The 12,500-nt window shown below is 48.2% G+C and overlaps 2 protein-coding genes across 2 annotated transcripts in view; one reads left to right on the top strand and one right to left on the bottom strand.

Annotated features, from left to right (window-relative positions):
- The window catches only part of rplp0 (ribosomal protein, large, P0), a 230,359-nt gene that overhangs the window by 152,245 nt on the left and 65,614 nt on the right, over positions 1 to 12,500 (bottom strand). The window lies entirely within an intron of this gene.
- The window catches only part of cast (calpastatin), a 78,636-nt gene that overhangs the window by 25,803 nt on the left and 40,333 nt on the right, over positions 1 to 12,500 (top strand). Inside the window, exons 3-7 of the mRNA XM_055161009.1 lie at positions 6,113 to 6,217; positions 6,585 to 6,638; positions 9,455 to 9,514; positions 10,658 to 10,873; positions 11,733 to 11,774. Of these exons, the coding sequence (XP_055016984.1) occupies positions 6,113 to 6,217; positions 6,585 to 6,638; positions 9,455 to 9,514; positions 10,658 to 10,873; positions 11,733 to 11,774 (477 nt within the window). The remainder of the gene's footprint in view (positions 1 to 6,112; positions 6,218 to 6,584; positions 6,639 to 9,454; positions 9,515 to 10,657; positions 10,874 to 11,732; positions 11,775 to 12,500) is intronic.

Genomic DNA, 12,500 nt, shown 5'->3' on the forward strand with positions numbered 1-12,500 from the left:
TTTCTTACTACGTCCCAGTTTTGAATAAACCAAATATTTAAAAGAGACAAAAACAGCTTCTCTCAAACAGAAAACACTCTGTTCCACCTCGTGATGTCATCATGTGGTGGTACAGGAAGTGCTCCACTGTGTTTTTAAAGTTGTTGGTCTTTAAACTAAACTGAACTAAAGGGAAAAGGAGCTGTTCAAACTGTTTACAACTCCCACTTGATGACATCACGAGGTGGAACAAAACACAACTCCAGGAAACAACATCAGTTGTTGTTGTGTGTGTGTGTAGTTGTGTGTGTGTGTGTGTTGTTGTTGTGTGGTGTGTGTGTGTGTGTGTGTGTGTGTGTGTGTGTGTGTGTGTGTGTGTGTGTGTGTGTGTGTGTGTGTGTGTGTGTGTGTGTGTGTGTGTGTGTGTTGTGTATGTGTGTTGTGTGTGTGTGTGTGTGTTGTGTGTGTGTGTGTGTTGTGTAGTTGTGTGTGTGTGTGTGTGTGTGTGTGTGTGTGTTGTGTAGTGTGTGTGTGTTGTGTGTGTGTGTGTGTGTGTGTTGTGTAGTGTGTTGTGTTGTTGTGTGTGTGTGTTGTGTGTGTGTGTTGTGTTGTGTGTGTGTTGTGTTGTGTGTGTTGTGTAGTTGTGTAGTGTGTGTGTGTGTGTGTGTGTGTGTTGTGTAGTTGTGTGTAGTGTGTGTGTGTTGTGTAGTGTGTGTGTGTGTGTGTGTGTGTGTGTGTGTGTGTGTGTGTGTGTGTGTGTGTGTGTGTGTGTGTGTGTGTGTTGTGTATTGTGTGTGTGTGTGTGTGTGTGTGTGTGTGTGTGTGTGTGTGTGTGTGTGTGTGTGTGTGTGTTGTGTGTTGTGTGTGTGTGTGTGTGTGTGTGTGTGTTGTGTTGTGATGTTTTTTGGAGTTTTTGTGTTTTCTCTTTCGTCGTGATTCCAGGTGATTTTTCTGGAATGATCCGGAGCGTCGAGTCGTCTGAGCAACAACTCTGCACTTTACTATTTACTTTGTCCATTTATTTAAAATTGTGTGTTGTTTTGTCTCTCAGCCAATCAGCTCGCAGCACAAAACCCTCTCAGCCAATCAGCTCGCAGCACACAACCCTCTCAGCCAATCAGCTCGCAGCACAACCCTCTCAGCCAATCAGCTCGCAGCACAAAACCCTCTCAGCCAATCAGCTCTTGTGTACCTGTATGGTGTGTTTTGAGCGAGTGTGACGACTCGTGGACGTGTAAAACACCTGGAGGGTGGATCTGCTGTTTGTTTGTGTCTGGAGTCGTCTGGTGTCAGACTTCCCTCACCCCAGACACTTCCTCCAGCTCCTCCAGAGGAACCACCAGACAGCAGAAAGAAACACCAACTACTGCTGACAGGAGCTGACAGGAGCTGACAGGGACTGACAGGGACTGACAGGAGCTGACAGGGACTGACAGGGACTGACAGGGGCTGACAGGGACTGACAGGGCACAAACAAACTCCAACTACTGCTGACAGGGACTGACAGGGACTGACAGGAGCTGACAGGGACTGACAGGGGCTGACAGGAGCTGACAGGGACTGACAGGGACTGACAGGAGCTGACAGGAGCTGACAGGGACTGACAGAGCAGAAAGAAATACCGTCTACTTCTGACAGGGACTGACAGGGCACAAACAAACTCCAACTACTGCTGACAGGGACTGACAGGGACCGACAGGGACTGACAGGGACCGACAGGGGGCTGACAGGGCACAAAGTTTTGCTTAAACATTGAATCCAGAACAAACAGAATATAAAACAATAATAACATTTTAAATAAATCCTGTCTCAGTAGTGTCTGTGTGTGCGGCAGCAGCTCTGATACTGATCTGATCTGATCTGATCTGATCTGATCTGATCTGATCTGATCTGATCTCTCGGGACAAATATAATTATTTTGGTCATTTGTAGGTCCCTGTCAGCCCCTGTCAGCCCCTGTCAGCCCCTGTCAGTCGAACACAAGCAGTTTGTGATTCCACTGTCTCTATGAGAAAAATCCTCTCTCAGCAGGGGGTGTTTTTCCTCTGAAGCACCAGTGAGAGTCAGTCCACCTCCTGGAGGCAGAAACAAACAACAACACGTCCAGATATTTGAATAAATCCACAACGGAGACACGAGGCGCTGAGCTCAGACCAGGGACAGGATCAGGATCAACAATTTAGAGCTGAAAAACTCGCCACTAAATCCAACATTTTTTGAAAGTTGGAGGTGTCCTGTCAGCCCCTGTCAGCCCCTGTCAGCCCCTGTCAGTAGTAGTTTGTGTTTCTTTGTGCTTTGTGGGTAAATCTTTTCTGGTCCGGGGGGATATTTTTCGCTGTAGATTCAGTGAGAGTCACAGCGACGCCTCCAGACACAAACAAACACAAAACCTCCACCTCCAGTTATTTTATTAGATCCAAAACTGATCGAGGAGCCAACGAGGTCACTGAACACGACACGACGCCGTCACGGGTTCACCTCAGGTTTTATCGGAGCTGTGCGGCGGGCGCAGTGAGGGCGCGGCGGTGTGAGCGTGGCAGGGGGGCGGAGCCAGGTGTATTAATAGAGAAAGAGGCCGTGGTTTATAAGAGTGACTCACAGGGTGAAACGTTTCGTATCAAGAGACTCGTCTGATTTATGGCTTTTTCTGAAAACCAGGATTTGCTCAAGAAATAGTTGAACAATCCCATAATCCCCTGCTCTGTTCTGGTGTTATTTATATTCAGACTACATGTCCCATAATCCCCTGCTCTGTTCTGGTGTTATTTATACTGAGACTCAAACTCCCATAATGCTCTGTTCTCTGTTCTAATGTTGTTTATACTCAGACTACATGTCCCATAATCCTCTGCTCTGTTCTAATATAGTTTATACTGAGACTACATGTCCCATAATCCTCTGCTCCTCTGTTCTGATGTAGTTTATACAGAGACTACATGTCCCATAATCCTCTGCTCTGTTCTGATGTTATTTATACTCAGACTACATGTCCCATAATCCTCTGTTCTCTGTTCTAATATAGTTTATACTGAGACTACATGTCCCATAATCCTCTGTTCTCTGTTCTAATATAGTTTATATTCAGACTACATGTCCCATAATCCTCTGCTCCTCTGTTCTGATGTAGTTTATACAGAGACTACATGTCCCATAATCCTCTGCTCTGTTCTAATGTAGTTTATACTCAGACTACATGTCCCATAATCCTCTGTTCTCTGTTCTAATATAGTTTATACTGAGACTACATGTCCCATAATCCTCTGTTCTCTGTTCTAATATAGTTTATACTCAGACTACATGTCCCATAATCCTCTGCTCCTCTGTTCTGATGTAGTTTATACAGAGACTACATGTCCCATAATCCTCTGCTCTGTTCTGATGTTATTTATACTCAGACTACATGTCCCATAATCCTCTGCTCTGTTCTGATGTAGTTTATACAGACTACATGTCCCATAATCCTCTGTTCTCTGTTCTAATATAGTTTATACTCAGACTACATGTCCCATAATCCTCTGTTCTCTGTTCTAATATAGTTTATACTCAGACTACATGTCCCATAATCCTCTGCTCCTCTGTTCTAATGTAGTTTATACAGAGACTACATGTCCCATAATCCTCTGCTCTGTTCTGATGTTATTTATACTCAGACTACATGTCCCATAATCCTCTGCTCTGTTCTGATGTAGTTTATACTCAGACTACATGTCCCATAATCCTCTGCTCTGTTCTGATGTAGTTTATACTCAGACTACATGTCCCATAATCCTCTGCTCCTCTGTTTTAAAGCCGTTTCCTCAAACAGACCTGAAGTTGTGTTTTTTTGTTTCTTTCACACGTTTAACGCACAAACCTGCACATTTGGCACCAGTTTTTCTCTCACACACAAGAAAACTCCCTCTGTTCCACCTCGTGATGTCATCGTGTGGCGATACAGGAGGTGCTCCACTGTGTTTTTAAACTCCACACAGCTTCGCTTGAATCACCTGGATCGTTTTTTCAGCCCGGGAGTCGTTGATCTCGACTGAACTAAAAAGAAAAGGAGCTGAGGACTTAAACTACCACTGCGTGACATCACAACGTGGAACAGAGCGTTTGGAGCTGTTCTCCCTGTACCTCAGTAGTATCGTGTGTACTTCTATAGGTGCGTGTACTTCAGTCGTGTACTTGTACTTCCTTCCTGTTCTGCCTCAGACGACTTCATTTTCCTTTTAAAAACAAAAGTGTGGCACAGAGGTTATCCTGCCCCTCCCTCTCACCAGGGGGTTGTGGGTTTGACTCCTGTTTTAGTCCTGGTTTAGACCTGGTTTAGACCTGGTTCAGTTCTGGTTTAATCTTAGTTCAGTTCTGGTTTAATCCTGGTTTACTTCTGTTCTGTCCAACCTCTAACCCAACTTCAACCCCAACGTCAACCCTGTCCCCAACGTCAACCCTGTCCCCAACTTCAACCCTGTCCCCAACGTCAGCCCTGTCCCCAACGTCAACCCTGTCCCCAACATCAATTCTGTCCCCAACGTCAACCCTGTCCCCAACGTCAACCTGTCCCAACATCAATTCTGTCCCCAACTGTCAACCCTGTCCCAACATCAACCCTGTCCCCAACATCAATCAACCCTGTCCCCAACGTCAACCCTGTCCCCAACGTCAAACCCCAACGTCAACCCCAACGTCAACCCCAACGTCAACCCCAACGTCAACCCCAACGTCAACCCTGTCCCCAACGTCAACCCTGTCCCAACGTCAACCCTGTCCCCAACGTCAACCCTGTCCCCAACGTCAACCTGTCCCCAACATCAACCCTGTCCCCAACATCAACCCTGTCCCCAACATCAACCCTGTCCCCAACGTCAACCCTGTCCCCAACGTCAACCCTGTCCCCAACGTCAACCCCAACGTCAACCCCAACGTCAACCCTGTCCTCAACGTCAACCCTGTCCCAACGTCAACCCTGTCCCCCCAACCCGTCCCGTCAACCCTGTCCCCAACGTCAACCCTGTCCCCAACCAACGTCCCCAACAACCCTGTCCCCAACATCAACCCTGTCCCCAACGTCAACCCTGTCCCCAACAACAATTCTGTCCCCAACATCAACCCTGTCCCCAACATCAACCCTGTCCCCAACATCAACCCTGTCCCCAACATCAACCCTGTCCCCAACTTCAACCCTGTCCCCAACTTCAACCCTGTCCCAACGTCAACCCAACGTCAACCCCAACGTCAACCCCAACAACCCAACGTCAAACCAACCAACTGTCCCCAACCCTGTCCCCAACGTCAACCCTGTCCCAACGTCAACCTGTCCCCAACGTCAACCCTGTCCCCAACGTCAACCCTGTCCCCAACCAACCCTGTCCCCAACATCAACCCTGTCCCCAACTTCAACCCTGTCCCCAACTCAACCCTGTCCCAACATCAACCCTGTCCCCAACATCAACCCTGTCCCCAACTTCAACCCTGTCCCCAACATCAACCCTGTCCCCAACTTCAACCCTGTCCCCAACTTCAACCCTGTCCCCAACGTCAACCCTGTCCCCAACTCAACTCTGTCCCCAACTTCAACCCTGTCCCCAACATCAACCCTGTCCCCAACATCAACCCTGTCCCCAACTTCAACCCTGTCCCCAACGTCAACCCTGTCCCCAACGTCAACCCTGTCCCCAACGTCAACCCTGTCCCCAACGTCAACCCTGTCCCCAACGTCAACCCTGTCCCCAACGTCAACCCTGTCCCCAACGTCAACCCCAACTTGAACCCTAACCCACAGGCTGCTGAAAACACAATGTCATCTTGGGTTCATCTTCAGATCTTCCATGCAGTTTGTGTTCTGTTTTAGTCCTGGTTTAGACCTGGTTTAGTCCTGGTTTAGTCCTGGTTTAGTTCTCGTGGTTGTTGCTGAGCCCATAATTTTCTCAGGTGTGAATAGTTTGTGAAACACTCGTCTGTCCTGCTCCAGTCAGACCAGTTGTTGCTATTGTCAAAACTCCTCCCCCTTCTCTCCTCCTCTTCTGCTCCTCCTCTTCTTCATCCCTCTCTCCTCTCCTCCTCTTCTCCTCCTCCTCTTCTTCATCCCTCTCTCCTCTCCTCCTCTTCTTCTCCTCCTCTTCTTCATCCCTCTGTTTTGTGTCGTGTGCAGCAGAATCCTTCGGCTGGATCCAACATGGCGTCCAAGCCCACAGCGGCAGGAAGTGCCTCCGCGGCTGCAGGAAGTGCCTCCGCGGCCGCAGGAAGTGCCTCAAAGGTCAGGGGGTCAGAGGGGGCGTGGCCAGGGTCTCTGGGCTCACAGGGGATTGGTGGATTTGTTTGGTGACTCCTCCCTCTTTCTTTTCCCTCGTCATCCCTCGTTCACTGTCGAAGGACGCGACTTTTTTGGACTGTGGCTTCTCCTTGTTCGCCTTTCTCCTCCTCCTCCTCCGTTCTTCTCTCTCTTCTCTCTTCCTCCTCCTCCTCTTCTCCTCCTCTTCCTCCTCTTCCTCTTCTCTCTTCTTCCTCCTCCTCTTCCTCCTCTTCCTCTTCTCCTCCTCTTCCTCCTCTTCCTCCTCCTCTCTTCTCTCCTTCCCTCTCTCAGACTTGTTTTTTTGACGTTCTGTTTTGTGACTAATCCTCAGCCTGACGCTGCTGTTCCTGACGTGACCCTGTTTTCTCCCAAAGGCTGGTCCAAGGTAACTCCTGCGGGACGGATCACGTCTCCAAACCATCACCAAAAACAAAAACTACCAATATTCAGTTTTATTTTAAAGCTGCACTGCGTAACATTTCTACTGGAGGGTCCGCCACCTGCTCGTTTCTACGGAGACGTGACTGCTCTGCTTGGATTGTTCCACAGTGTGACATTAAACAGCTCGATTTTATAAGGTTCATTGGTCCTGCGGCCCCCGGGAAACGGCGAGGTCCAGGTGGGAGGAGCCGTAAAGGCCTGTGCAGAGCGGAGCGTCGGTGCATTGGAACGTTGGGGCGTTGGAACGTTGGGGCGTTGGAACGTTGGGGCGTCAGAGTGTTGAAGTGTTGGTGCATTGGAGCGTTGGGACGTCGGAGTGTCGGAGCATCGGAGCGTCCAGTTCACACACAGAGTCCATGTGGGGCGTCCTGCGTTTTTGCTGTGTGTCTTCAGGCGTCAGTGCGGCGAGAATCTGACATTGACGTTGGTGCGTCTTGAGCGTTCATAGCGTTCAAGACACTTTCAGTGTCAGACGCGTCGCATCAACCAATCAGAGACGAGTATCCAGAGACGTAGTGACGTTATTATCCACAAGAAGAAGAAGAAGAAGAAAGACCCGAGAACTGGGGCGAGGAACCACAAAATTTGGAGTGGAGTATAAACATACAAACGCCGAGTCGATCTCCTCTGAAGTCTAAAGTCTCTCAGTCTGGTCTGACATTGTTTTCAGGGAAAGACCAGGACCAGGCTCTTGTTTCCAGGGCAACGGACGCGCGTCAAGTATTTTTCTCCTGTTAGTCCAGGCGTCGGCGTCTGAAATCAAATGACCAGGGCATTTTTTGACGCCGCCGTCTGAACGGACCTTAAAGTGACCAGAGCGTCGCGCCCCCTTCACCTCGAGCCGTTCCTGGTCGACCCAGAGCTGGTCTCGTGCCGAGTTTAGTCTCAGATGGAGTTTACACCAAAAAGAAACGAGGAACGAGTAAAAATACCAAAGTAACGTAAAAAGTGACTTTCCACAGAAGGTAACTAAGTAAAGTAAAGGATTACTTTTTTAAAGAAGTAACGAGAAAAACATGACTTTTTTAGAGTAACTTCTCCCAACTCTGTCTGTGACTCTGTCTGGTTTAGTCTCCATGGAGATAAAGGTTTAATGTCATACTGTGGAACATTCCAGACAAAACGATATCATCTCCATGGAGAAAACGTTTGACGGAACCTCCTCCAGAAAAGTTCCACAGTGCAGCTTTAAATCTTCTAAAACGTCCTGGACTCCCATGGACCTGACTGTCCCCACGCTGCTCCTCCGGGTTTTTAACGTCCACTCACCTTCGCCGTGGTGGTCCCCGTGGACCCCGTGGTCCCCGTGGTCCTCGTGGTCCCCGTGGTCCCCGTGGTCCTCGTGGTCCTTCCCGTGGTCCCGCGGTCCCCGTGGTCCTCGTGGTCCTCGTGGTCCTCGTGGTCCCGTGGTCCCCGTGGTCCCGTGGTCCCGGTCCCCGTGGTCCCGTGGTCCCCGTGGTCCCCGTGGTCCTCGTGGTCCCCGTGGTCCTCGTGGTCCCCGTGGTCCTCGTGGTCCCTCGTGGTCCCGTGGTCCTCGTGGTCCTGGTCCGTGGTCCCCGTGTCCCGTGGTCCTCGTGGTCCCTGTGGTCCTCGTGGTCCTCGTGGTCCCCGTGGTCCCGTGGTCCTCGTGGTCCCGTGTCCCCGTGGTCCCGTGGTCCCGTGGTCCCGTGGTCCCCGTGGTCCCCGTGGTCCCGTGGTCCCCGTGGTCCCCGTGGTCCCGTGGTCCCCGTGGTCCCGTGGTCCTGTGGTCCCGTGGTCTTCCCCGTGGTCCTCGTTCGTGGTCCCGTGGTCCTCGTGGTCCTCGTGGTCTCCCCGTGGTCCTCGTGGTCCTCGTGGTCCCCGTGGTCCCCGTGGTCCTCGGTCCCGGTCCCGTGGTCCTCGTGGTCCTCGTGTGTCCTCGTGGTCCTCGTGGTCCCCGTGGTCCCCGTGGTCCCCGTGGTCCTCGTGGTCCTCGTGGCGAGGCCCTGCGCCCTCTGCTGGAGGTGACTGGACTTTCAAACACACAGGAAATGAATCCGCTTCATGTCCAGAAGTTTTTGCGTCTAATCCGAGCTGAAGTCCACGTCTGTGTCTGCGTCTGTTTAACTTCAAGCTCCTGAATCACAAACTGACTCTGCTCCACCTCGTGATGTCATCAGGTGGTCGTTTAAGTGAACAGCTCCTTTTCCTTTTAGTTCAGTCAAGATCAACAAGTCCAGAACTGAAACTGATCCAAATGATTCAAAAGACAATGGAGCACTTCCTGTATCACCACATGATGACATCACAAGGTGGAACAGAGTGTTTTCAGTCTAAAACACTTTTTGTGTCCTTTAAAAAATTATTTATCTTCTTTTTTTTTTTTTTTTGGTTTACTCAAAATTGAGATGTTAACTAAAAGTGAATGTGCTAAAAAATATTATCGTTATACCTGGTTTAGTCCTGGTTTAGTCCTGGTTTAGTCCTGGTTTAGACCTGGTTTAGACCTGGTTTAGTCCTGGTTTAGACCTGGTTTAGTCCTGGTTTAGACCTGGTTTAGTCCTGGTTTAGTCCTGGTTTAGTCCTGGTTTAGTCCTGGTTTAGTTCTGGTTTTGGTCTTAAATCATAAAGAAAAGTACTTTTTTATTTTCAGTCTTGTTCTAAAATCAACTGCAGTAAAAGTAAAAAGTATTGACTGTGAAAAGTACTTCAGTACAAATACTTCAGATTTGTACTTGTTGTTGTACTTTTACTTCAGTACCTCGGTTGTTTTGACGTGTGATTTTGTTGACGTGTTTTTAGAGCGGAGCTTCTGCTCAGACCAAAATCTCCACCACATCTGAAGTCAAAGTCCCCACAAAGGTACCACAGAACCTCAGGAGAACCTCAGGGGAACCCCAGAGGAACCTCAGGGGAACCTCAGAGGAACCTCAGAGGAAACCAGAGGAACCTCAGGAACCTCAGGGGAACCTCAGAGGAACCCAGAGGAACCTCAGGAACCTCAGGAACCTCAGAGGAACCTCAGGGGAACCCAGAACTCAGGGGAACCTCAGGGGAACCCCAGAGGAACTCAGAGGAACCTCAGGGGAACCTCAGAGGAACCTCAGGGGAACCTCAGAGGAACCCCAGAGGAACCTCAGGGGAACCTCAGGGGAACCCCAGAGGAACCTCAGAGGAACCTCAGGGGAACCTCAGAGGAACCCCAGAGGAACCTCAGAGGAACCTCAGGGGAACCTCAGGGGAACCTCAGAGGAACCTCAGAGGAACCCCAGAGGAACCTCAGGGGAACCTCAGGGGAACCTCAGGGGAACCTCAGGGGAACCCCAGAGGAACCTCAGAGGAACCTCAGGGGAACCTCAGAGGAACCTCAGGGGAACCTCAGAGGAACCTCAGAGGAACCTCAGAGGAACCTCAGAGGAACCTCAGAACCTGCTTGTGGTGCTCGTTTCACGGCCTGTGGTGGCGCTGTTGAGCTGCTTCACACTTTGATGATCTTAAACTCTTCTGAAGCTTCATTTCTGCTTCGTGCTTCAGGATTGAGGGAAACACTGCTTTTTTTTTTCTTAATTTTAACACATTTTTCTCATATTTTATTTCATTTTCTGCTTCGCGCTCAAACGTTTTGAACTTGCACGTTTCGGTGAAGATCGAAAATCTGATTCTGAGCGACACTAAAACTAATATTAAAACTAGAGCCTCGTTTTCCTGGTTTAGACCTGGTTTAGTCCTGGATTAGTCCTGGTTTAGACCTGGTTTAGTCTTGGTTTAGTCCTGGTTTAGACCTGGTTTAGACCTGGTTTAGTCCTGGTTTAGTCTTGGTTTAGTCCTGGTTTAGTCCTGGTTTAGTCCTGGTTTGGTGCATGGCTCTTACTCTGCTCCTCGGCTCTTTCTGGTTTTGTGCTCTTGGGCCAGACACTTTGCTGATTCTCGGTGAATTTGTTTTTATGGAAAAAAAAGTGTGGATTTTTTTTTTTTTAGTTTCATTTTCACTGTTTACGTTTTTAGACGACGACGACGGCAGCGTCCGCGAGCGTGAAAGAACCTGCCAAAACAACTAAGCCCAGTACTACTACTACTACTGCGACCGCGACTGGTACTAGTACTGGAACTAGTACTGGAACTAAACCGACAACCACTGCGACTCCACCTAGTACTACAACTACTACCACTACTACGACTACTGCGTCCAAAACCCCAACGACCAAAGCCGACAAGACCAAGGTAGAGTCTGACTTAGACCTGGTTTAGACCTGGTTTATTCCTGGTTTAGACCTGGATTAGTCCTGGTTTAGACCTGGTTTAGTCCTGGTTTAGTCCTGGTTTAGTCCTGGTTTAGTCCTGGTTTACCTGGTTTAGACCTGGTTTAGTTTACCTGGTTTAGACCTGGTTTAGTCCTGGTTTAGTCCTGGTTTAGTCCTGGTTTAGACCTGGATTAGTCCCTGGTTTAGTCCTGGTTTAGACCTGGTTTAGACCTGGTTTAGTCCTGGTTTAGTTTACCTGGTTTAGTCCTGGTTTAGTCCTGGTTTAGTTTACCTGGTTTAGACCTGGTTTAGTCCTGGTTTAGACCTGGTTTAGTCCTGGTTTAGACCTGGTTTAGTCCTGGTTTAGTCCTGGTTTAGTCCTGGTTTAGTTCTGGTTTAGTCCTGGTTTAGTTTCCTGGTTTAGTCCTGGTTTAGTCTTGGTTTAGTCCCTGGTTTAGTCCCTGGTTTAGTCCCGGTTTGGTTTAGTTTTCTGGTTTAGTCCTGGTTTAGTCCTGTTTAGTTGGTTTAGTCCTGGTTTAGTCCCGGTTTAGTCCCGGTTTAGTCCCTGGTTTGGTTTAGTCCTGGTTTAGTCCTGGTTTAGTCCTGGTTTAGTCTGGTTTAGTCCTGGTTTAGTCCTGGTTTAGTCCTGGTTTAGTCCTGGTTTAGTCCTGGTTTAGTCCTGGTTTTAGTCCTGGTTAGTCCTGGTTTAGTCTCGGTTTAGTCCTGGTTTAGTCCTGGTTTAGTCCTGGTTTAGTCCTGGTTTAGTCCTGGTTTAGACCTGGTTTAGTCCTGGTTTAGTTCTTGTTTAGTTCTCATGTTTTCATGTTCTTTTGTTCCAGGTTCAGGTGGAGGTTCCTTCAAAAGCTAAAGAAACAAAACAGGTACAAACTCCTCTTCTTCTTCATGTTCTCTGTTCTTCTTCATGTTCTTTCTTCTTCTTCATGTTCTTTCTTCTTCTTCATGTTCTCTGTTCTTCTTCATGTTCTCTGTTCTTCTTCATGTTCTTTGTTCTTCTTCATGTTCTTTCTTCTTCTTCATGTTCTCTGTTCTTCTTCATGTTCTTTCTTCTTCTTCATGTTCTTTCTTCTTCTTCATGTTCTTTGTTCTTCTTCATGTTCTCTGTTCTTCTTCATGTTCTTGTTCTTCTTCATGTTCTTTCTTCTTCTTCATGTTCTCTGTTCTTCTTCATGTTCTCTGTTCTTCTTCATGTTCTTTCTTCTTCTTCATGTTCTTTCTTCTTCTTCATGTTCTTTCTTCTTCTTTCATGTTCTTCTGTTCTTCTTCATGTTCTTTTTCTTCTTCATGTTCTCATGGTTCTTCTTCTTCATGTTCTCTGTTCTTCTTCATGTTCTCTGTTCTTCATGTTCTTTCTTATTCTTCATGTTCTTCTTCATGTTCTTCATGTTCTTCATGTTTTCTTCATGTTCTTTGTTCTTCATCATGTTCTCTGTTCTTCTTCATGTTCTTTCTTCTTCTTCATGTTCTCTGTTCTTCTTCATGTTCTTTCTTATTCTTCATGTTCTCTGTTCTTCTTCATGTTCTTTGTTCTTCATGTTCTTTCTTCTTCATGTTCTCTGTTCTTCATCATGTTCTTGTTCTTCTTCATG

This window comes from Boleophthalmus pectinirostris, unplaced genomic scaffold (genome assembly GCF_026225935.1).
Source record: "Boleophthalmus pectinirostris isolate CB_2022bp ecotype Guang Dong unplaced genomic scaffold, ASM2622593v1 HiC_scaffold_3, whole genome shotgun sequence".
NCBI lineage: Eukaryota > Metazoa > Chordata > Actinopteri > Gobiiformes > Gobiidae > Boleophthalmus > Boleophthalmus pectinirostris.